Source organism: Oncorhynchus gorbuscha, linkage group LG04 (genome assembly GCF_021184085.1).
Source record: "Oncorhynchus gorbuscha isolate QuinsamMale2020 ecotype Even-year linkage group LG04, OgorEven_v1.0, whole genome shotgun sequence".
Classification (NCBI taxonomy): Eukaryota; Metazoa; Chordata; class Actinopteri; order Salmoniformes; family Salmonidae; genus Oncorhynchus; species Oncorhynchus gorbuscha.
The window spans coordinates 46,992,277-47,018,213 of record NC_060176.1 but is presented as its reverse complement, the minus strand read 5'-3'; the positions used below and the strand labels follow the sequence as shown (position 1 = coordinate 47,018,213).

Below are 25,937 nucleotides of genomic sequence, written 5' to 3'. Positions count from 1 at the left end.
CGAAAACCATGAGAGAAAAATCCAACCAGGAAGTGGGCAATCTGAGGTTGGTCGTTTTTCAGCTCATTCCCTATTGAACATACAGTGGGATATTGGTCATGTTGCACTTCCTAAGGCTTCCACTAGATGTCAACAGTCTTTAGAACCTGGTTTGATGCTTCTACTGTAAAGGAGGGGGGAATGAGTCAGAGGTCTGGCAGAGAGCCACGAGCTCGTGATGCGCGTTCATGTGAAAGTTACCTCGTGAGGAACCTCGTGTTCCATTGCTTTTCTACAGGCAAGGAATTCTCCGGTTGGAACATTGAAAATTTATGATAAAAACATCCTAAAGATTGATTCTATACATCGTTTGACATGTTTCTACGAACTGTACTATGACTTTTTGTCAGAACTTTTGCCTGGACCTGCCCGCGCGTCGTGAGTTTAGATTGTGTACTGAATGCGCAAATTAAAAGGAGTTATTTGGACATAAATGGACTTTATGGAACAAATCAAACATTTATTGTGGAACTGGGATTCCTGGGAGTGCATTCTGATGAAGATCAAAGGTATGTGAATATTTATAACACCATTTCTGACTTCTGTTGACTTAAACATGGAGGATATCTTTTTGGGTTGTGTTGGTCTCTGAGCGCCGTACTCAGATTATTGCATGGTTTGCTTTTTCCGTAAAGTTTTTTTGAAATCCGACACAGCGGTTGCATGAAGGAGAAGTATATCTTTAATTCTGTGAATAACGCTTGTATCGTTTGTCAATGTTTATTATGAGTTTTTCTGTAAATTGATGTGGCTCTGTGCAAATTCATGGGATGTTTTAGAGGCAAAGCCAAATGTAAACAGAGGTTTTTGGATATAAATATGAATTTGAGCGAACACAACATACATGTATTGCGTAACATGTTGTCCCAGGAGTGTCATCTGATGAGGAATATCAAAGGTTAGTGATTAATTTTATCTCTATTTCTGCTTTTTGCGACTCCTCTCTTTGGTTGGAAAATCGCTGTATGCTTTCTGTGACTAGTTGCTGACCTAACATGATATGTTCTGCTTTTGCCGAAAAGCTTTTTTGAAATCAGACACTGGTTGGATTAACGAGAATGTTATCTTTAAAATGGTGTCTAATACTTGTATGTTTGAATAAATTTGAATTATGAGATTTCTGATGATTGAATTTGGCGCCCTGCAATTTCATTGGCTGTTGGCAAGGGGCTCCGCTAGCGGAACACAGTTCCTAGACAGGTTAACAAGGTGAAAATGACAGTTTCCACAACAAGACAGATGTACTTGGCAGCTGGAGGTTGATATCTTTTCCAGGTGGCCTTGGGCAATAGACAGTATAGTAGAAGTAGAGAGCGGGCCATGCGTCTGCCCTCTCACTCACAGCTGTTTGCCGGGGTTGAGGGAGCCGGCGTCGATCTCCCGGTCGAAGTCTGTACGGAGGTCATCCAGAGCGCCGTCGTCACCGAATGCCCCCCACTCCATGTTGACACACATCCTCCCCTCGTCCCCCTCCACCAGCTCCAGGTGACGCATCTCCTCCATGTAGCAGGCGTTAGTGCCGGTACCTAGGGGGGCAGCGACAGACAAAAATGTCATACTGTTGGCAACAGGGACATAAGGACTGACTAATCTGATGACAAAGAAAATCAACCTCTGAAGCAGATATGTGGATTTTGACTCATCAACAATCACGCATCAAAATCTAATTCAGGTTTAGACTTGTACAGAGGTTTCAATGCTAAGCCTTTCTTACACCAAAAGCACAATTAATTGAATATGTCGCAATAAACCCACAGTAGGTGTATTATTTACATACTGATTATACTCCCCTCCATTAGTATTTGAACAGTGGACATTTTGTTTCATATGAGGCGAAAGTACAGAATGTCAGCTTTTATGCGAGGGTATTTTCATACATATACAACCATATAAATGCAACATGTTAAGTGTTGGTTTCATGAGATTAAATAAAAGATCCCAGAAATGTTCTATACACACAAAAAAACATCTCTCTCAAATTCTGTGGACAAATTTGGTTACATCCTTGTCAGTGAGCATTTCTCCTTTGCCAAGATAATCCATCCACCTGACAGGTGAGGCATATCAAGAAGCTGATTAAACAGCATGATCTAAACAGCATAATCATTAAAGCCGCACCTTGTGCTTGGGACAATGAAAGGCCACTCTAAAATGTGTATTTTTGCCACGCAACACAATGCCACAGATGTTTAGACATGAAAGCACTTTATCTAATCCCCCATGTGAAGAAGTTACTTTAGTGTATTAATGTAGTCAAAAGTTTAATATTTGGTCCCATATTCCTAGCATTCAATGACAACATCAAGCTTATGAGACTACAAACTCATTGGATGCTTTTGCTGTTTGTTTTGGTTGTGTTTCAGATGTTTTGTCCAATAGGAAAGTCAATAATGAATTGTGTCATTTTGGAGTCACTTTTATCGTAAGATTAGAAGATGTTTCTGAACACTTCTACATTCATATGGATGCTATCATGATCACCCCCCCCCCCAAAAAAAAAATGCTAACCTCCCCTGTTATGTGTAATGGTAAGAGGTTAGCATGTTTTATTGTAGCCTTTCGCCCTCCTTACTCATCATTATTCATGATTTTCCTAATCATGGCATTATCAGGATTAATTTAGACGTGTTCAGAAACATCGTATCTACTCATTTAGAAAGTCAGACAATTACTCCAGTCGCCATTCAGTTACTATTGGGAAAAACCCAAAACACAACAAAAACAAACTGCAAATGCTTCCAACGAGTTTGAAGTGTCACAAGCTTTATGTAGTAGAGGTTGACCAATTAATTAGTGCCGATTTCAGGTTTTCGTAACAATTGGAAATCGGAATTTTTGGACGCCGATTTTGCAGATTTAAATGGTTTACTATTTATTTTTAAACACCTTTATTTAACTAGGCAAGTCAGTTAACCTGTTACTCCTACCCCCTACTTTTTCGAACATTCTGTTAAAAATCGCGCAACATTTCAGCGCCCTGCTGCTCATGCCAGGAATATAGTATATGCATATGATTAGTATGTGTGGATAGAAAACACTCAGACGTTTATAAAACTGGTTAAATCACGGCTGTGACTATAACAGAACGTGCGTTTCATCGAAAAGCGCAGGAAAATCTGATCACTGAAAATGGAAATATATCAATGCGCCACTTGCATGTATTGTCTATGGGAAAGCAAATTACCTGGAGCCGAGATTGCAATTCCTACAGCTTCCACACGCTGTCAACAGTCTTGTCATTTGCCTAGGCTTTGTTTCTTGGTCAAACGAAGAAGAGACAGCCCATTTCTTCAGGTCTCGGACCGGATATTTTGGTTGAGATTTACCCGGACATTATTTCCAGACGTACCCCTATAGAATATACATCGCCTTGTGATCAATTTGATAGATTATTAACGTTTACTAATACCTAAAGTTGCATTACAAAAGTATTTCGAAGTGTTTTGTGAAAGTTTATCGTCAACTTTTTTAGTTTAAAAAAAATTACGTTACGTTATAAGATGCTATTTTCTTCCGTTTATTACACAGTCTTCATAGATCGATATTTAGGCTATATATGGACCAATTTAATCGAAAAAAAAAGACCCAATAGTGATTATGGGACATCTAGGAGTGCCAACAAAGAAGATGGTCAAAGGTAATGAATGTTTTATATTTTATTTGTGCGGTTTGTGTAGTGCCGACTATGCTAATTATTTTGTTTACATCAACTGCGGGTCTTTTAGGGTGTTACATGCTATCAGATAATAGCTTCTCATGCTTTCGCCGAAAAGCATTTTACAAATCTGACTTGTTGCCTGTATTCACAACGAGTGTAGCTTTAATTCAATACCCTGCATGTGTATTTTAATGAACGTTTGAGTTTTAACTAGTACTATTAGCATTTAGGCATTTAGGTTATTCATTTGTGCAATGAAGAAGTAGGGCCAACTAGGAACTGCGTAACACAGAGTTACGCAAGACTAGAAAAGTAGTTTCGTTTGTCGTCTTCCTGCATTGAACACAGACCCGTCTTCAATTTGATCGATTATTAACGTTTAAAACTACCTAAAGTTGTATTACAAAAGTAGTTTAAACTTTGCCAAAATATTTCATAGGCAACTTTTGAAATATTTTGTAGTGACGTTGCGCATTTTGGAAGCTGTTTTTTTCTGGATCAAACGCGCCAAATAAATTGACATTTTGGATATATATGTACGGAATTAATTGAACAAAAGGACCAATTGTGATGTTTATGGGACATATTAGAGTGCCAACAAAAGAAGCTTGTCAAAGGTAAGGCATGTTTTATATTTTATTTCTGCGTTTTGTGTAGCCCCTGCAACATTAGAATATGCTACCGTGTTTGTTTGCTGTTGTGCCATCATCAGATAATAGCTTCTTATGCTTTCGCCGAAAAGCCTTTTAAAAATCTGACATGTTGGCTGGATTCACAATGAGTGTAGCTTTAATTGAGTATCTTACATGTGTGATTGAACCTTTTAAGGTATAGGGGGTGGCATTTTCACTTTTGGATAAATAGCGTTCCCAATTTCAACTTCCTGCTACTCATGCCAGGAATATAAGATATGCATATTATTAATAGATGTGGATAGAAAACACTCTGAAGTTTCTAAAACGGTTTGAATCATGTCTGAGTATAACAGAACTTATGTAGCAGGCAAAACCCCGAGGACTAACTGTTCAGATTTTGTTTTGTTTTTTTGCCTCTGACTACTCCCCAGGTTGTCATTGCCAATGGATATTTGATAGGAACCATTTTTCAGTTCCTACCACTTCCACTGGATGTCACCAGTCTTTGGAATTTGGTTGAGGTTATTAATTTGTGCAACGAAGAAGAAGCACATCCTGGAACAACGTTACACTATTGAGAGTTGCGCAAGACGTAAAAAGGAGCATGGTTTGTTTACTTGCTGTATTGAATAAAGATTGCCTCGTCTACAATTTGATCGATTATTAACATTTAAAAATACCTAAAGTTGTATTACAAAAGTATTTTGAAATATTTTGGCAAAGTTTATAGGCAACTTGAAATGTTTTGTAGTGATGTTGTGATTTTGTAAGCTGTTTTTTTTTGGATCAAACACGCTTTATAAATGTACATTTTGGGTATATATGGACAGAATTCGTTTTAAAAAAAGGACCAATTGTGATGTTTATGGGACATATTGGAGTGCCAACAAAAGAAGCTCGTCAAAGGTAATGCATGATTTATATTTTATTTCAGCGTTTTGTGTAACGCCTGCAGGATTGAAATATGCTACCCTCTTTATTGACATTGTGCTATCAACAGATAATAGCTTCTTAATGCTTTCGCCGAAAAGCTTTTTAAAATCCGCCTTGTTGGCTGGATTCACAACGAGTGTAGCTTTAATTGAGTATCTTACATGTGTGATTTAATGAATGTTTGATTTTATATCATTATTTGAATTTGTCGCGCTGCATTTTCCCTGGGTTTTTTCTCCAAGTGGGACGTAAGCGTCCCCTATACCATAAGAAGTTAACACATTCTTATTTTCAATGACGGCCTATGAACGATGGGTTAACTGCCTTGTTCAGGGGCAGAACGACAGAGTTTTACCTTGTCAGCTGAGGGATTCAATCTTGCAGCCTCAAAAGGAGCCTGCCTGTTACACAAATGCAGTAAGAAGCCAAGGTAAGTTGCTAGCTAGCATCAAACTTATCTTATAAAAAACAATCAATCATAATCACTAGTTTTAAATACACATGGTTGATGATATTACTAGTTTATCTACGTGTCCTGCGTTGCATATAATCGATGCGGTGCGCATTCGCGAAAAAGGACTATCGTAGTGCCAACGTGTACCTAACCATAAACATCAATGCCTTTCTTAAAATCAATACACACAGAAGTATATATTTTTGAACCTGCATATTTAGCTAAAAGAAATTCAGGTTAGCAGGCAATATTAACCAGGTGAAATTGTGCCACTTCTCTTGCGTTCATTGCACGCAGAGTCAGGGTATATGCAACAGTTTGGGCAGCCTGGCTCATTGCGAACTAATTTGCCAACATTTTAAGTAATTATGACATAATATTGAAGGTTGTACAATGTAACAGAAATATTTAGACTTATGGATGCCACCCGTTAGATAAAATACGGAACGGTTCCGTATTTCACTGAAAGAATAAAGTTTTGTTTTCGAGATGATAGTTTCCGTATTCGACCATATTAATGACCAAAGGCTCGTATTTCTGTGTGTTGATTTTTGATAGAGCAGTCTGACTGAGCGGTGGTAGGCGCCAGCAGGCTCGTAAGAATTCATTCAAACAGCACTTTCGTGCGTTTTGCCAGCAGCTCTTCGCAATGCTTCAAGCATTGCGCTGTTTATGACTTCAAGCCTATCAACTCCCGAGATTAGGCTGGTGTAACCGATGTGAAATAGCTAGCTAGTTAGCGGGGTGCGCGCTAAACGCGTTTCAAATGTCACTCGCTCTGAGACTTGGAGTAGTTGTTCCTCTTGCTCTGCATGGGTAACGCTGCTTCAAGGGTGGCTGTTGTTGACGTGTTCCTGGTTCGAGCCCAGGTAGGGGCGAGGAGTCCTATAATTACTACAACCTAAAACTTATTACCTGGGAATATTGAAGACTCAAGTTAAAAGGAACCACCAGCTTTCATATGTTATCATGTTCTGAGCAAGGAACTTAAACGTTAGCTTTCTTACATGGCACATAATGCACTTTTACGTTCTTCTCCAACACTTTGTTTTAGCATTATTTAAACCAAATTGAACATGTTTCATTATTTAGGCTAAATTGATTTGATTGATGTATTATATTAAGTTAAGTGTAAGTGTTCATTCAGTATTGTTGTAATTGTCATTATTACAAATAAATGTTTAAAAAAAGAATAAAAAAAAAAAAAAAGTTAAATATATGTTAAAAATCGGCCGATTAGTCGGTATCGGCCTTTTTGATCCTCCAATAATCGGTATCGGCGGTAAAATCATAATCGGCCGACCTCTATTATGTAGTCATTTTGTGGATTAATACTGTAAAAGTGAATTTGTCCAAATACTTCACATGGAGGCGACTGATATAAATAATATAATAGCCATTTCACAGAAGCGACTTCATGCGTGCATACATTCTTTACGTATTTGGGGGGAGGGAGGGGGGGGGTCCCGGGAATCAAAACCACTATTCTGGCATTGCAAGAGTCATGGGCTACAAACTGAGCTACAGAGGACTTTCATTTCTAAACAATAAAACATTTGTATGAAAATACCCTCAAATAAAAGGGTTTACGTCCCTGTTAGTGAGCATTCCTCCTTTGCCAAGATAATCCATCCACATTATGTACTGTTGCCTCATGAAATATTTGATCTGAAATCCAAAATTCTGAAATATAGAGCCACCCCTCCAAAGTGCTTAACTATCCAAATACATATGGAGGAGAGTGCATGTATGGACTGTCTTCACACAATGGAGGCCTCTCAGCAAATACATTTTCATAAACATCAAAACATTGTGAAAGTGAGCACCAAGAGATCCTATAATAATTATGTGTTCTGTATGTAATTCTATGGTGAGGAAATAGGGAGCCAGAACATTGAGAGTCAGTCCTATTGATTGGGTATGGATTGCATTCATGACGGAGTGCTCAGTACCTCGCTCAAAACACTTAGATCGAGAGCATTGGGTTGGATTACACAAATCACAGAAACTCCAACTAATCCCCATATAGGTTAGGATGGAGAGGGACTCACCGACAATGAGGCCTATTTCACAATGATGGTCGTCGTATCCACAGGTCATCATTGTGCCCACAGTGTCGTTGATTACAGCCACAATGTCAATGTCAAAGTCCTTAGGAAAGATAGAAACATGTCGTAATTAACAAGTGACTCCCTTGGCCAGCATGCCGTGACTGAAACCATTACGCATGATGCAACTCCTATGAGAAACAAGTCAAGATGCAGGGTGTGATCAGGGCCCGTATTCAGAAAGAGTCTCAGAGTAGTAGTGCTGCTCTAGGATCAGGCCCCTTCTGTCCATGTAATCTTATTCATTATGACCTAAAAGGCTAAATTGATCCTAAAAAAATCTGCAGTCCTACTCAGATGTTATAAGCAGCCAATATAATCGGTTTTATATTTTGGGGTGGCTTCCTAGTCTCCTTTTCACCTCATTTAACACTTGATTTAGTTAACAAAAAAAGCATCTCAAGAGTTTCACTTCATACATTAATGAAGAAAAGTTACAAGTGCAACAGAATAGGTCCGGACCCTGTCCAGCAACTCTCTAATCCCAACAACACTGTCAAAAGCAGCATTAATGTTCCATAGCCCTTGCAGAGCAGGGGAAACTAGCCTCTTCCCTGAATTGACACTGAAATCTAAATGAAAACGGTGGCACAACATGTTGTCAAAGCATCACAATGTGAACCTCTGGGTTGCATTTGAGAGTGAGCAGCTAGCCAGTTCAGCCCAGAGGTCTCTGACAGAGCTGGTCCTTCTACTACATGCTAGGAAAGCAGCTGTGTTTCAGCAAATATTGCTTAAGAAATCAACTTGTGTTAGTTTCGAAATCCATGGCTGACAGTACACAATATAATGATGACCTATTCAAATATAATTTGGTGCTTTCCTTGGAAGGACGAAAACACAGTAATTCCATTGTAGAGCAGGGCAGCGGTCAGGACAAGAGCAAAGCACAAGAACACTCCAATCCTATTTACCCCGCCAAGCATAGTGTAGACTAAGCAAGGGGCGGCAGGGTAGCCTAGTGTTTAGAGCGTTGGACTAGTAACCGGAAGGTTGCAAGTTCAAACCCCCGAGCTGACAAGGTACAAATCTGTCGTTCTGCCCCTGAATAAGGCCGTTAACCCACTGTTCCTAGGCCGTCATTGAAAGTAAGAATGTGTTCTTAACTGACTTGCCTAGTTAAATAAAGGTCAAATAAAAAGAATAAAACATGTGGCTGGTGCATGCCCTGCATTCAGCAAGTGACTTGTTCATCATCAGACAAACAACAAATTAACAGAAATGTATACATTTCTGTTAATTTGTTGTTTGTCTGATGAGCTTGGCTGACAAATAGCACACTCTGCATCTCTAGGGCCTCAAACAGCTCTCTATAAACTCCAGGTGCATTCCCATAAGTTTTCATGAAAATGTACATTTCCAAAATGTTACTGTAAATGTACACCCCCCCTCCCAATGTTCTTACAGTATTGAGTGTTTACCAAGGATACTTGAGACAAGCCCATTTAATGCCCCTTCATGTATGACTAGGCAGACAGGATCTGAACAACAGCTTTTGTCACACATTCAGACTTTTGTACACACGGAAAAATATAAAAGATATGCACATCCAAAGAAAACATTGTAAAGGAATGAGTGTTGTGTAACTCCTGTATTGTATGCTCCCACTGTGGTTTATTGTGAGGCACACAAAACAGATTACATCGATAAAGCAAAAAAGTGGGCTACAACTACTTGTTTTGAATACAACCTCAGGAGAACTACTGTAAAGCTCAATATGAAGAGTTAAACTTAATGGTCGCATACAAAAATGGGTAAAAACATTTATGGATTTTCTTTGTGAAAACAGCAAGCATGGGAACAGACAAACTCACATTCTGTGTGTAATGTGGTTCCCCTGCCTGTTATTAAATAGAAATATATAATTGTTTTTAAATCACACAGAAGAACCTTGGGTTATTTATTTGTGTTATAAAAATAATTTGTGTGGGTGCATCTCTTATTGGGACCGGTTTTAGGCACCAATGAATAACTTCTAAACCCCCAAGTGGGTTGAGTACAATGGCATCTTTCTAAACTTGAATAAACACTGTTTCACAGTTAGCCATAATAGTGCTGGTCTGACGACTTCATGCAACACTTTCCGCTTAACCTTAGTGGGTCAAATTATTTGTGTAGCACACAATATCTAGAAAGCTCCTAGAAGTCCAGAAATGATTTGATCTGCTACTGCAATGGCTACTCAGTGCATAACCTTGGCCTATGAACTTTCTACTGACTCACCCCTCTCTTTTTGATGGCTTTCCTCAGAAGGCTGACCACGTCTCTTCCTTCCACCCCGTGTGACTTGAAGCCCTTGGTCCATGACACCAGAATACTCTGCATGTAGACGCACACAAACAGCCACACACACAGGCAATGAAAACGTCTGGAGCATTCTGAAAAATCAGTGACTTTTTTCCCTTTAACTTTCCAATGCGGTCTTCAAAAATGGTCACCATTCTTAGTCCTCACCTCATCCAGTTTGGTTTGCTGGCAGGGGAAGGAGAAGGTAAAGCCCAGAGGAAGCTTCTGATTCTTTATTCCCAGCTTTTCCAGGAAGTTAGCTAGACACTCAGCAATGTGGTCGAAGAGCTTAGGGAGAAACAGAGGGGTGTTCTGTTTTAACATAAAGCAGCAAACTGGTCAATGTGCTAGAAAACCCTTCAGCTCATCCAACCCCATTTATTTTGTATAATAGCAGAATGATAATGTTACGGTAAAATATTACAAATATTACTTTATAGCCCTTACCAATCACAGCCCTTATTGAACACCCTGAGATAAATCTGACAACCGTAAGAGCATCAACAGGCACGAAACAGGAGAAAACGGTTTTCTTGTCGAATATCAAAATGAACATCGTGCTTGTCGAATATCAAAGCATTTGTTTTATTTTCAGTTCTCTCAATTCTGTGCCTACTGAACACAACCCTGCATGCATACACCCCTAGTAATGGTGAGCGATTAGTGCTTTTTGAGGTCGGTTCAGTTTTGGTTCGATTATTTTAAAATGATCACGATATGCTTTTTTTTGTGTGTAAAACATGAAATGCACTATGCATTATGTGGGTAACACAGAATTAAACCAGTATTAAAAAGTCCCATGATGGTAGTGACAGCACATTACTGCTTATCACAACTATTATTCACATTATTTGAATAACATATTCTGTTGTGTTTATTACATTTGTTTTATTTGATGACATTTCATTCCAAGTCAACTCATCTCTATAGAGCTGCTGTCTATGCTCTGACAAAAATCACTATTTTAGTACTTCTTCAAACGTAAATTAAGGCCTACTTTAATGAATGCTGAATACCAACTATCAATTGTCTTAGATCATGTATTTTCTGGTAGATAAGATGTCTGGTAAACAAGTTAATTTCATTCCATTTATCAGTTGTCAATTTATTGTCTTTTGTTTGAAACACTCCAGTCAATGTTGAATGAGGACCCTTGCATTCTCAACCAGCTTCACCTGGAATTATTTTCCAACAGTCTTGAAGGAGTTTGCACATATACTGAGCACTTATTGTTGCTTTCCCTTCACTCTGCGGTCCAACTCATCCCAAACCATCTCAATTGGGTCATGTCTTAAAGTAATGATAGACTTGCATTTCTTTTCTCTTCTTTGAACTGTTCTTGCCATAATATAGACTTAGTCTTTTACCAAATAGGGCTATCTTTTGTATACAAATTAATGAGGAGAGGTGTCCAAGCTTTTGACTGGTACTGTAGTTGATTTTATTTAAAACATGGAATGGAAAAAATCCATTAACAATGTTGGCCAATCTATTTCTTTTTGTTGGTCAGGGACATGGTCCACTCCACTCCCCCCCACTCACCTCTGAGCCACTGCCCCTCATCAGCTCCTCAGGAATAGCATAGATCTGGTTCTCCATCTCCACCTTCTGCTTCCCATTGTCAGACACTTTCACCAGCAGGACCCGGAAGTTGGTCCCACCCAGATCTAGAGCCAGGAAGTCTCCCTTTTCTGGTGGATAAAAAATAAACACTGAAGGTTGGCCCCTAAAACATGTATTTTGCACAACTTGCTGTAAAAGCAATACAAAAAAATGCAAACTCTCACCACACACACTACAGTGTTAATTGCAATAGAGATGGTAAAGAATACAAATATATGCTACCAAAGATTTAAGTGGGAATATGGTGTTTGTCTAGTTAAATATACTACAAGTTCTCCAAATAGCCTGTACCACAACTAGCCCTAATGGTATTTTTAATGAAATAGGGCTTTTATAAAAAGCGTGTGTGTTTCTAACACAGCCTATCAAAGCTACATAGCTGCAAACAGATATGACCGCAAGCAGCAAGAATGTGATTGAAGCCAAGTCTCTCGAGCCAGACTCGAGCCAGACTAAAATTTTAGATACCGGCTTTCTGACATCGCTGCTTTTCCTGCTTATTGCCCTACCATAAACATCCCCTTAACAACAACAGAGGAACTAGTAGCTAGCAAGATGGATATAGGCGGTTGTTCTTAATGACTGCATTTAATGACTATTTTGTGAAGAGTAGTTTTAACACTAATAGTATTTGAAACCAACCAGTGCCAAGGTTATCTAGCATTTACAGTTTTGTATCATTTTCAATACTTAGAACAAAGTAGGTGGGGTGAAGATGAGGCGAACCCTGCTCTCTTGCCTCCGCTCCAGCCCCTTGGTTGCCCACCAGCCTGACAAGCCAGAGAGGCAGGCTGCTTGAGATGACACTGTCTGGAGCCCGATCAAAGTTCCCCTGCATGTCTAAAAGCATGCCATCCTCAAGATAGGTTTACAAACAGCAGGGAAGAGAATACAGTGAAATGATAAGGAATGTCTACAGAAAGGTTTATGAAAACAATCTGTGTTCAACAAGTAGTTGCACAGGTGGTTTAGCAAAAAAACACTTAACACCTGTAAAAAAAAAAAAAAAGTGACCCCCTCAGTTCTAGGTACAGTAGGTGTTATAATAGTACCCGACTCAGAGACTCCTGCAGTGGTACAAACAAACAAACAAACAAGGCTGCAATGGCTTCTGGCGTTTCTCTCCATCTCCCTCCCTCTCAACAATACGAGTCCCAAGAGCCCTCATCAGACATCGGCTTTGAAATGTAATGTCTGTTCTATTCATTCTAATTCTATGGTACCAAAATAGCCAAATATCTTTGAATGCCCCATTGAAGGTTTAAGTAACCCTAGTCTCTGGCTCTTCCCCTCTCCCCCAAGGTAGCAAGCATGTGTTTGGGGCACAGTTGGATGTGTCTGGCACTATGGCTCCGTGTCTGGTGGAGCTGAAGCCTAAGCTGGCCTCATCTGGGACCAGCTGCATCACAACACAGTCAGGTAAACTAATCCCTCTCTCCAGGGGTGAAAGTAAAGCGGTCCGGTACGGCAAAATATATAGTGGAGTACACCGTACCAGTAAAACATGAGCCCGTCACAATAATTAAAACAAAACGTCAAGAAAACTGTCGGCTACTACACCATTGTGTATCATTATCGCATGTCAGAGGCATTAACAACCTCTTGAAGCAAGGGGGCACTATTTTTATGTTTGGAAAAATAACGTTCCCAAAGTAGACAGCCTATTTCTCAGGACCAGATGCTAGAATATGCATATAATTGACAGCTTAGGATAGAAAACACTGTTAAAGTTTCCAAAACTGTAAAAATACTGTCTGTGAGTATAACAGAACTGATATTTTGAAACCCCTGTGTTCCTATGCATCCCTATTGCCCATTGAAAGGGATATCAACCAGATTCCTTTTTCTATTACTTCCCTAAGGTGTCATCAGCCTTTAGACCTAGTTTCAGGCTTTTATTTTGAAGAATGAGCAAAGAACAACCACATTGCGTAAGTGGACTGGTGGGGGCTCTCAGTGATTTGTGCGCAAAAGAGAGAGGCGGCCATTGTTACTCCCGGTCCTAGTGAAAAGCAAACTGTCCCGGTTGATATATTATCGAATAGATATTTGAAAAACACCTTGAGGATTGATTATTAAAAAAACGTTTGACATGTTTCTGTGTACATTATGGATAGAATTTGGAATTTTTGTCTGCGTTGTCGTGACCGCTCATTCCGGTGGATTCTTGGGCATAACGCACCAAACTAACAGAGGTATTTGGATATAAAAAATATCTTTATGGAACAAAAGGAACATGTTTGTCTAACTGGGAGTCTCGTGAGTGAAAACATCCGAAGATCAAAGGTAAATGATTCATTTGATTGCTTTTCTGATTTTTGTGACCAAGTTACCTGATGCTAGGTGTACTTATTGTTTTGCTGGGCTATCGATAAACTTAAACACTTGTATTGCTTTCGCTGTAAAGCATAATTTCAAAATCTGAGACGACAGGGTGATTAACAAAAGTCTAAGCTGTGTTTCGCTATATTTCACTTGTCATTTCATGAATATGAATATTTTCTAGTAATATTATTTGACTGTTGCGCTATGCTATTCAGCGTTGCTGATGACAAATATACCGGATCCGGGATGGGTGGTTCTAAGAGGTTATTAAAAAGTGAAATGACAAATCTTTACGACTAGGCCCAGAGAGATCCTATTCAAGTAATAGGAATTCTATATGTAACTATATGATTTAGGCAGATAAAATGTTTAGGCACGGATATACGAGGTCCCAGAATAAATTAATTCTACTTATGTTAGTCAAGCGTTTCAAAGAGGAAAATTACAGACAGGGTGACAGTTACTTCACGTTTCACGGAAGGTGATCACTTTTTTGCCTTTATTTAAAATGGATAAGTCATTGAGATCACTTTCTCTTCTACAACAATCTGACCAAAAAGGAGCAATGAATCAAATGGCAAAGCAGACCAGTGACGTTGCAAACAGAATACACCATTAGCTACTCCTTAGGTTCAATATGCACATACTACTACACCCCTTTGGTGTGGTCATTTCTAACCCCAGACCCCCTCCCTGACCGTCTCCCAGGCTCGCTCTGCTGGCGTTTTCGAGGGGGTGAAGGCATAATGCCCAACACTGCAGGAACGTCTCATGATGCGGTGCAGTAAGCGTGTCAGCTCGACACAAACACCCTGGAGGTGAGGGTTTCAGTAATAACTGGGACGTCTCATGATGTGGTGCAGTAAGCGTGTCAGCTCGACACAAACACCCTGGAGGTGAGGGTTTCAGTAATAACTGGGACGTCTCATGATGCGGTGCAGTAAGCGTGTCAGCTCGACACAAACACCCTGGAGGTGAGGGTTTCAGTAATAACTGGGACGTCTCATGATGCGGTGCAGTAAGCGTGTCAGCTCGACACAAACACCCTGGAGGTGAGGGTTTCAGTAATAACTGGGACGTCTCATGATGCGGTGCAGTAAGCGTGTCAGCTCGACACAAACACCCTGGAGGTGAGGGTTTTAGTAATAACTGGGACGTCTCATGATGCGGTGCAGTAAGCGTGTCAGCTCGACACAAACACCCTGGAGGTGAGGGTTTCAGTAATAACTGGGACGTCTCATGATGCGGTGCAGTAAGCGTGTCAGCTCGACACAAACACCCTGGAGGTGAGGGTTTCAGTAATAACTGGCTGTGTCATGTTATAACCTCTGGGTAATAACTGGCTGTTGTAAGTGGTGTATGCTCCTCAGACTGGATGCGAGTTTAGGAACAGTATGGGCCAGTACATGCTGTTCTAGTTACCTGGTTATGTCATGCTATAACCTCTGCTCCCCAGACTGGCTGTGGACCAGAGTGTTATGCTAAATATCAGTGTTTTCCACAATTGCATAGAGTAGCCGGCCTCTGGTACATTAGAATGCCTTGATTACATCCAAATTCACAGTGAAATTATTGAATAATGAAGTAAGATGGCACAGACAGAAATGACAGCTCTCCTTCTAGCTCCTAAGCAACTATACAGTATTTTGATTTTGTGTGTAATTTCTTACATTATTAGCACAGAACTTTTGTGTTATTACATACAGCCAGAAATACATTTTGGATATCAGAGCAGCAGTAACTCACCAGCATTAAGAATCTCAAACATATATTTTGATATGTTTAACACTTTGGCAACTACATGATTCCATGTGCTATTTCATTGCTTTGATGTCTTCACTATTATTCTACAATGTAGAAAAGAGTAAAAATAAAATTTAAAAAAACCTTTGAATGAGTATGTGTTCTAAAGAATCTTGACCAGTAGTGAGTGAGATAAACTCAGCAAAAAAACAGACGTCCTTTTTCAGGACCCTGTCTTTCAAAGATCATTCATAAAAATCCAAATAGCTTCACAGGGTTTAAACACTGTTTCCCATGCGTGTTCAATGAACCATTCATGAACATGCACCTGTGTAACGGTCATTAAGACACCAACAGCTTACAGACTAGAGGTTGACGGATTATGATTTTTCAACGCCGATACCAATTATTGGAGGACCAAAAAAAGCCGGTACTGATTAATCAGCCGATTTAGATAGATCTAGACATCTAATGACAATTACAACAATACTGAATGAACACTGATTTCAACACAGTTCGCAACAAGCCAGGTGACCCAAACTGCTGCATGTACCCTGACTCTGCATAAACTGAATGCAAGAAAAGTGACAATTTCAGGCACCGCATTGATTATATGCAACGCAGGACAAGCTAGTTAAACTGGTAATATCGTCAACCATGTATAGAAAACATAATCACTAGTTAAGATTGATTGTTTTTTACAAGATACGTTTAATGCTAGCTAGCAACTTACCATGGCTCCTTGCTGTCTGCACTCGCGTAACAGGTCTGCCACGCAGTCTCCTCGTGGATTGCAATATAAATTGGCCATTCCGATTAATCGGTCGACCTCTACTACTTACGGTAGGCAATTAAGGTCACAGTTTGAAAATTTAGGGCACTAAAGAGGCCTTTCTACGGACTCTGACAAACACCAAAAGAAAGATGCCCAGGGTCCCTGCTCATCTGCGTGAACATGCTTAGGCATGAGGACTGCAGATGTGGCCAGGGCAATACATTGCAATGTCCGTACTGTGAGACGCCTAAGACAGCGCTACAGGGAGACAGGACGGACAGCTGATCGTCCTCGCAGTGGCCGACCACATGTAACAACACCTGTACAGGATGGCAACAACATAGGCCCAAGTTACACCAGGAACGCATGATCCCTCCATCAGTACTCTGACTGTCCGCAACAGGCTGAGAGGCTGGACTGAGGGCTTGTATGTCTGTTGTAAGGCAGGTCCTCACCAGACATCACCGGCAACAAATGTTGCCTATGGGCACAAACCCTCCGTCACTGGACCAGACAGGACTGGCAAAAAGTGCTCTTCACTGAGGAGTCGCGGTTTTGTCTCACCAGGGATGATGGTCCGATTCGCATTTATCGTCGAAGGAATGAGCGTTACACCGAGGCCTTTACTTAGAAGCACAAGCATTTCGCTACACTCGCAATAACATCTGCTAACCATGTGTATGTGACCAATAAAATATATTTTTTTTGTCTCCAAATCTGTTTTTGTTTGTCATTATTGCGTAGTGTGTCGATTGATTAAATAGTTGTTTTTTCTCTCATCAATTTTAACATAAAGCTGTAACGTAACAAAATGTGGAAAAACTCAGTTCTGAATACTTTCCGAATGCACTGTAGCCTAGTTAATATGAAGTGGAAAAAGTAACCTGCTGATTAGCCGGCAGCCAGCGCTAATGGAAGACACTGGAGTATGAGGAAAACACTGGAGTATGAGGATGGAGGTTGTGGGGGTGTTATAGTATGCAAAAGCAGTGTTTAATCAGAACGATTTATTTCAAAATGACAGATCCAGTCTGAAAACTGTCCCATCTACATGTCCTTTTATGTTTTACAGAACAACCAGTTATCCAGAATCATGCTACTGAGGCTGAACAATAATTCTTCCATTGCACCAGGGGACAGATTGAGAATGAAAACAGACCACTTACTATACAGTGGCAGCAGAAGCCCCTGGAGGAGCAATGGCGATGCCCATCATCACCATGGCACCCAGCACAGCATGCAAATTGTAATCTCTTCCCCTCTCCATCTCTACTGCTGTAGGATGCAGAGAAGATGAAGGCAGCTTTCAAGAAGTTATTGTCATGTGCACAAGTACAGTGAAATGCCTTTCTTGCCAACTCTTTCCCAACAACGCAGTAATCAATAACAGTAGTACTACACCGCTGTGACAACTCATCTACATCCATGGTAATGTGGATGACAACAGACCCAAGTCAGCCGGCCCCCACTCACACCCAAGTTGTGCCACAAATGCACTCAACTGAATAGTTCTACAAAGTCAACAAGGGTGAGATGCTACAGATCTCCAATGGCATACGTTGACTAAGGATCAAAATGTTATTCTTACATCCAGGTAACATCTTGCCAATGTGAAAACAATCTCTACAGTACATATTCCTAACTCAATTTCATAAGTCAGAAAATGTGGGTTGCTGGGTTGAGGCTGCACCTACTTTCCGGCCTGGTTTGTGAAGATTAGGCACCAAACCAGAGTGTGATGCTGAATATGAATATGGCGGTTGTGGGGGTGTATTATTGTGCAAAGGAAGTTTTTAACCTCTAGGGTAGGGGGCAGTATTTTCACCTCCGGATGAAAAGTGTGCCCAAAGTAAACTGCCTGTTACTCAGGCCCAGAAGCTAGGATATGCATATAATTAGTAGTATTAGTATAATTAGTATAATTAGTATTACTGCTTTTTCCCCCCTAAAGTATTTATATTTACTTCGGATCTGGAATCCTTCAACTGAAGCTAGCCAGCTAACTACCAGATATTAGTCAGCAAATCATTGCCAGCGGCCATCCGCTAACCTTCAGCTCGGAAAGCTCTCGCCAGTTCAAACAACGTGACGCTAACCGGAGTATAACGGACCTGTTATTTTTATCCCCGGATTTCTACCTTAACCTGTTGCGACTCTAGGGGCAGTATTTTCATTTTTGGAAAAAAAACGTTCCTGTTTTAAACGGGATATTTTGTCAGGACAAGATGCTAGAATATGCATATAATTGACAGCTTTGGATAGAAAACACTAACGTTTCCAAAACTGTAAATTGTCTGAGTATAACAGAACTGATGCATACTCCTGGGCTACAATATCGGCCTGCTAGCTACCTAGAGCTACTTGGAACCCTACTAATTTCACGACTGGTCTATCGACGTCCCTGCATGAAGAGGCAAAAACAGACCCTGCCCGGTCTGCTAACTGCTAGCTCTTGCTAACTGCTTGCTTGCTAACCCGGTCTGCTTGCTTGCTAACCCGGTCTGCTAGCTTGCTAACCCGGTCTGCTAGCTTGCTAACCCGGTCTGCTAGCTTGCTAACCCGGTCTGCTAGCTTGCTAACCCGGTCTGCTAGCTTGCCCTGGTCTACTAACTGCTAGCCCATGCTAACTGCTTGCTTGCTAACCCGGCCTGCTAACTGCTAGCTTGCCCTGGTCTACTAGCTGCTAGCTTGTTTAGCTCCGGCCTACTAACTGTTAACTTGTTAGCCTGCGAACTGTCTGAATCGCCGTGTCCCCAGCCAGACCAACCACTGGACCCATATGTTCACTTGGCTACGCATGCCTCTCTCTAATATCAATATGCCTTGTCCATTACTGTCCTGGTTAGTGATTACTGTCTTATTTCACTGTAGAGCCTCTAGCCCTGCTCAATATGCCTTAACCAACCATGTTGTTCCACCTTCTACATATGCGATGACATCACCTGGTTTAAACATCTCTAGAGACTATATCTCGCTCTTCATTACTCAATGCCTAGGTTTACCTCTAATGTACTCACATCCTACCGTACCTTTGTCTTTACACTATGCCTTGAATCTATGCTGTCGTGCCCAGAAACCTGCTCCTTTTACTCTCTGTTCTGAACGTGCTAGACGGCCAATGCGTATAGTCTTTAGCCGTACCCTTATCCTACTTCTCCTCTGTTCCTCTGGTGATGTGGAGGTTAATCCAGGTCCTGCAGTGCCTAGCTCCACTCCCACCCCCCAGGTGCTCTCATTTGTTGACTTCCGTAAACGTAAAAAATCCTTGGTTTCATGCATGTTAACATTAGAAGCCTACTCCCCAAGTCTGTTTTACTCACTGCTTTAGCACACTACCAACCCAGATGTCTTAGCCGTGTCTGAATCCTGGCTTAGGAAAACCACCAAAAACCCTGAAATCTCCATTGCTAACTATAACGTTTTCCGCCAAGATAGAACTGCCAAATGGGGTGGTGTTGCAATTTACTGCAAAGATAGAAAGTAATACAGAAGTCTGCAGACTTAGGTCTGTACCCAAACCATTTGAGCTTCTACTTCTAAAAATTCACCTTTCCAGAAACAAGTCTCTCACTTTTGCCGCTTGCTATAGACCTCCCTCTGCCCCCAGCTGTGCCCTCGATACTATATATGTGAACTGATTGCCCCCCATCTATCTTCTGAGCTCATGCTACTAGGTGACCTAAACTGGGACATGCTTAACACCCGGCCATCCTACAAACTAAACTTGATGCCCTCAATCTCACACAAATTATCAAGGAACCTACCAGGTACAACCCCAAATCAGTAAATACGGGCAACCTCATAGATGTTATCCTAACTAATTCGCCCTCCAAATACACCTCTGCTGTTTTCAATCAAGATCTCAGCGATCACTGCCTCATTGCCTGCATCCGTGATGGGTCTGCGACCAAACGACCACCCCTCATCACTGTCAAACGCTCCCTGAAACACTTCTGCGAGCAGGCCTTTCTAATCGACCTGGCCGGGGTATCCTGGAATGACATTGACGTTATCCCATCAGTAGATGATGCCTGGCTATTATTTAAAAGTGCCTTCCTCACCATCTTAAATAAGCATGCCCCTCTCAAAAAATATAGAACTAGGAATAGATATAGTCCTTGGTTCACGCCAGACCTGTCTGCCCTTGACCAGCACAAAAACAACCTGTGGCGTTCTGCATTAGCATCGAATAGCCCCCGTGATATGCAACTTTTCAGGGAAGTTAGGAACAAATATACATAGGCAGTTAGAAAAGCTAAGGCAAACTTTTTCAAACAGAAAAAGTAGTACCAACTCAAAGAAGTTCTGGACACTGCTGTCCACTGCTCTGAGGCTAGGAAACATTGTCACCACCGATAAATCCGCTATAATTGAGAATTTCAATAAGCATTTCTCTACGGCTGCCCATGCTTTCCACATCGCTACCCCTACCCCGGTCAATTGCCCGGCACCCTCCACAGCAACCCACCAAAGTCCCCACCATTTCTCCTTTACCCAAATCCAGACAGTCAATGTTCTGAAAAAGCTGCAAAATCTGGACCCCTACAAATCAGCCGGGCTAGACAATCTGGACCCTCTCTTTCTAAACTTATCTGACGAAATTGTTGCAACCCCTATTTACTAGCCTGTTCAACCTCTCTTTCGTATTGTCTGAGATTCCCAAAGATTGGAAGGCTGTCCCGGTCATCCCCCTCTTCAAAGGGAGTGACACTAGACCCAAACTGCTACAGACCTATATCTATCCTACCCTGTCTTTCTAAGGTCTTCAAAAGCCAAGTTAACAAACAGATTACTGACCATTTCGAATCCCACCATACCTTCTCCGCTATGCAATCTGGTTTCAGAGCTGGTCATTCTTATTAGCAGACTCGACAGCCTTGGTTTCTCAAATGATTGCCTCGCCTGGTTTATCAACTACTTCTCTGATAGAGTTCAGTGTGTCAAATTGGAGGGCCTGTTGTCTGGACCTCTGACAGTCTCTATGGGTGTGCCACAGGGTTCAATTCTCGGGCCGACTCTCTTTTCTGTATACATCAATGATGTTGCTCTTGCTGCTGGTGATTCTCTGATCCACCTCTACGCAGACGACGCCATTCTGTATACTTCTGGCCCCTCCTTGGACACTGTGTTAACTAACCTCCAGACGAGCTTTAATGCCATACAATTCTCCTTCCGTGGCCAACTGGTCTTAAACGCAAGTAAAACAAAATGCATGCTTTTCAATCGATCGCTGCCCGCACCTGCTCGTCCGTCCAGCATCACTACTCTGGACGGCTCTGACTTAGAATACGTGGACAACTACAAATACCTGGGTGTCTGGTTAGACTGTAAACTCTCCTTCCAGACTCACATTAAGCATCTCCAATCCAAAATTAAATCTAGAATTGGCTTCCTATATCACAACAAAGCATCCTTCACTCATGCTGCCAAACATACCCTCGTAAAACTGACCATCCTACCGATCCTCGACTTCGGTGATATCATCTATAAAATAGCCTCCAACACTCTACTCAACAAACTGGATGCAGTCTATCACAGTGCCATCCGTTTTGTCACCAAAGCCCCATACACTACCCACCATTGCGACCTGTACGCTCTCGTTGGTTGGCCCTCGCTTTCATACTCGTCGCCAAACCCACTGGCTACAGGTTATCTACAAGTCTCTGCTAGGTAAAGCCCCGCCTTATCTCAGCTCACTGGTCACCATAGCAGCACCCACTCGTAGCACGCGCTCCAGCAGGTATATCTCACTGGTCACCCCCAAAACCAATTCCTCCTTTGGTTGTCTTTCCTTGGAACGAATTGCAAAAATCTCTGAAGCTGGAGACTCAAATCTCCCTCACTAGCTTTAAGCACCAGCTGTCAGAGCATTTTACAGATCACTGCACCTGTACTTAGCCTATCTGGAAACAGCCCATCTATCTACTTACCTCATCCCCATACTGGTATGTATTTATTTATTTTGCTCCTTTGCACCCCAGTATCTCTACCTGCACATTCATCTTCTGCCGGTCTACCATTCCAGTGTTTAATTGCTATATTGTAATTACTTCGCCACCATGGCCTATTTATTTCCTTAACTTACCTCATTTGCACTCACTGTATATAGACTTTTTGTTTTCTTTTGTTCTACTGTATTATTGACTGTATGTTTTGTTTATTCCATGTGTAACTCTGTTGTTGTATGTGTCAAATTGCTATGCTTTATCTTGTCCAGGTCGCAGTTGCAAATAAGAACTTGTTCTCAACTAGCCTTCTTGGTTAAAGAAAGGTGAAATAAAATAAATAAAAAATAAATGGTTTCAGGCTTTTATTTTGAAAAACGACGCGTAAACAGCCATTTTGGTTGTTTTGAGGAACTTTGCAGACCTGATTTGGCGTGCTCCATTTGTAATTTTTCCTTTCTATTGAAAACGGCATTGTCCAGTTGCAATATTGATTATAAAAGACAAGCAACCTGAGGATTAATTATAAACATTGTTTGACATGTTGACAACCTTTATCGGTACTTTTAGTATGTATTCTTCTGCCTGTTGTGACAGCCTTGGAGCCATTGGATTACTGAACAAAACGCGCCAACAAAACAGAGTTTTTGAGACCTAGATTTTATTGAACAAAACAAACATTTACTGTGTAACTGGGAGTCTTGTGAGTGCAACCATAGGAAGATCAAAGGTAAGTGATTAATTTTTCAATACTTTTGACTTTAATGACTCTTCTACTTGGCTGATAAATGTTTGTATGCTTTTGTACACAGGCTGCTGTCCTCAGAAAATCTCATGGTATGCTTTCACCGTAAAGCCTTCATGAAATTTGACACAGCAGCTGGATTAACAAGAAGTTCATCTTTAAACCGATGTATAACATTTGCATATTTTATGAATGCTTATTTAGTGTATTCCTGTATTTTGAATTTGGCGCTCTGCAATTTTACCGGATGTTGGCCAGGTGGGACGCTATGCTACTAGTTATGCTACTAGTTATGCTAGTTATGCTACTAGTTATGCTAGTTATGCTACTAGTTATGCTAGTTATGCTACTGAGGTAGAATAAATTGTTCCACTGCACCAGGCGACAAAGGATGAAAACAGAAACACCTTCACTCAATTTCACCCAAAAATGTATGAATTTTTGTACATGCGCTCGGTTCTCTTTACATTACTAAATGTTGAATTTGATCAGGGGTGTCACTCAACTCATGGAGGGTCATGCGTCTACTGGTTTTGGTTAGTTCCTTTCATTCTGTGTCCAATTAAAGGCATACTTCGGGATTTTGGATACACTTTTTGTGTCTGGGAAGATAGAAGTATTTTCTTAAGCCAATGCTAACTTCCAACTGGAAGTCTATGCTAACTGGGTATCTGAGCCAAATCTAACTGGGTATCTGCTAGCATGCTACAGTTGAATGCATGGGTGATTGGTTTATGGTAACAGGGCATTCAAGCAGAAACATGAATAACTACAATGAAGGGAAATGTTTAGCCTGTAGTAGAGCTAGCTAACTGGCTAATTTATAACTAAAACATACATTACCAAGGGCTAGTAAGCAAGATAAAGCTATTAATAGCTTGCTAGCTTGCTGGACGAATATGGGCTTAAGTTGCTAGCTACCAGAATGCAACCTGTAAAACACTGCAGTCATCTAATATGACCCTTTTAGTATAGGTTAGTTAACATTTTGAAATGGTATGGTGATTTATGTGCCATAATTATAACAAGATGTTCCTCACCTCATCCAGAGCAGACTGACAGTCTTTCTTCCCTGCCAAGCCTAGCTAGCCATCTGCGTCCGCATTTGGTCCACCTGTTTACGAGGGGAATCTTTTCCATGAGCACAATTCCCGCCCGCATTTTAAACCCCACCTACCCAAACTCGATTTGTTGGGAGAATTGTCCGTGAGATCCCCCTCCCCCATTTCTAAAAGTCCGGGAGGAGTTAACATCCTACCCAGATCTTGTGGTGTTACCCAAGGTCTGGCTCCTCTAGACTAACTGGGGCGGGGGCGGAATCACGGGTGAGACTAAAATGAATTTCATTACAGCCACTGAGAGGACTGACCATGACGCAGTAGACCCCTTGCCACCACATTCCTCTTTGAAAAGTGTTTGGTCCTTTCACCTATTGCCAATAACATACCCATGGCCTTTAAATGTGCTACAGATTTCTCTGAATTTCTCCCGTGGGAGCTAGGTGAATTGCAACAGCACAAGGCTGCAATCATAACAAAATCTCCTCCTCATCCCACTTCCCCATAACATAGTGGAGACTTGCATTTTGAGCCTTTTACTTTCAGTTTTGGTCCAACAGCTTTAAAAACAGTTTAGATGGTACAATGACTCCCAACACTATTCAGTGCTTGTATTCTTCAACAAACTGACATTGAGCAAACAGTGTAGAGTTTTAGCAACCAGGAAGTGACAAAGCGATTTCTACATTGACCGCTTACCCCAGGTTTCCACTAGACAACACAGTCAAAGTCAAAACAGAACAGCTTTCCCATTTTGACAACAGAAGCCGGCAGGAGAAATCAATAGGCAAATATCGTAGCCAATCACAACACTGGCGGTTAAGTATTACTGTGAAACACTCATTACATCATCATTCCCCTTGTCTCTCCAAAACATTTCTAGAAAATAAATAAAATGCCTTTCGTGAACCACTCGCACTTGATGTTTTCCCCCCTTACTAGCTCTGACTTTGCTGATAAGATGAATGCACAAACTGTACATCGCTTAGGATAAGAGCGTCTGCTAAATTACTGAAATGTAATGCAGCTATATTATACATTCTGAAATTACAATGCAAAAATAAAATGTATGTTTAATCCTGTGTGTCATCTTTAACATTTTCATGAGATAGTGGTGAATCTTTCAATAGACTGACATTCCTCTTTAATGCGTAACAACCAGACAAACTAAATGTTAATTATCACACGCAGAGGTTTTATTCAACTCAATAAACAAGTATAAAATCTATATGTTTTGAATCCTGTCACATTCGTTAAGTGACTAGCCTAACATTTCAATGCCCTTTTAATTTGAATGTCATTTTCAAACTGAGGAATACTTGATCAAAAGGTCAGTCTCAACTTAAGGAACATTTCTTTAGATAGAAAATAAAACCATGACTTGGGAACAAAGACAGTGGGGCAGAGAGAGTTGAGCGCAAGAGAGAGAGAGATAAGTGGTTCAGTTGGATAGACACTTATCTGCTAGGTTGGGGTTTAACGTGCCAATAATGACCCGAGTCAACAGGCTAGGCAAATAGGTTTGGCCTGGTCACCTCTTCAGTCACGAATGATAAATCACCTTCCCCAGTCTCAGAGTGTTTTTGGATATGCCACCTGCCCCGGTCACA

The 25,937-nt window shown here is 41.0% G+C and overlaps 1 protein-coding gene across 1 annotated transcript in view; it reads right to left on the bottom strand.

Annotated features, from left to right (window-relative positions):
* LOC124034167 (hexokinase-2-like) overlaps positions 1 to 25,937 on the bottom strand; it is a 64,324-nt gene that overhangs the window by 20,177 nt on the left and 18,210 nt on the right. The window contains 5 exon segments of the mRNA XM_046346970.1: positions 1,382 to 1,565; positions 7,771 to 7,870; positions 10,051 to 10,146; positions 10,282 to 10,401; positions 11,656 to 11,804. Coding sequence (XP_046202926.1) covers positions 1,382 to 1,565; positions 7,771 to 7,870; positions 10,051 to 10,146; positions 10,282 to 10,401; positions 11,656 to 11,804 — 649 coding nt within the window.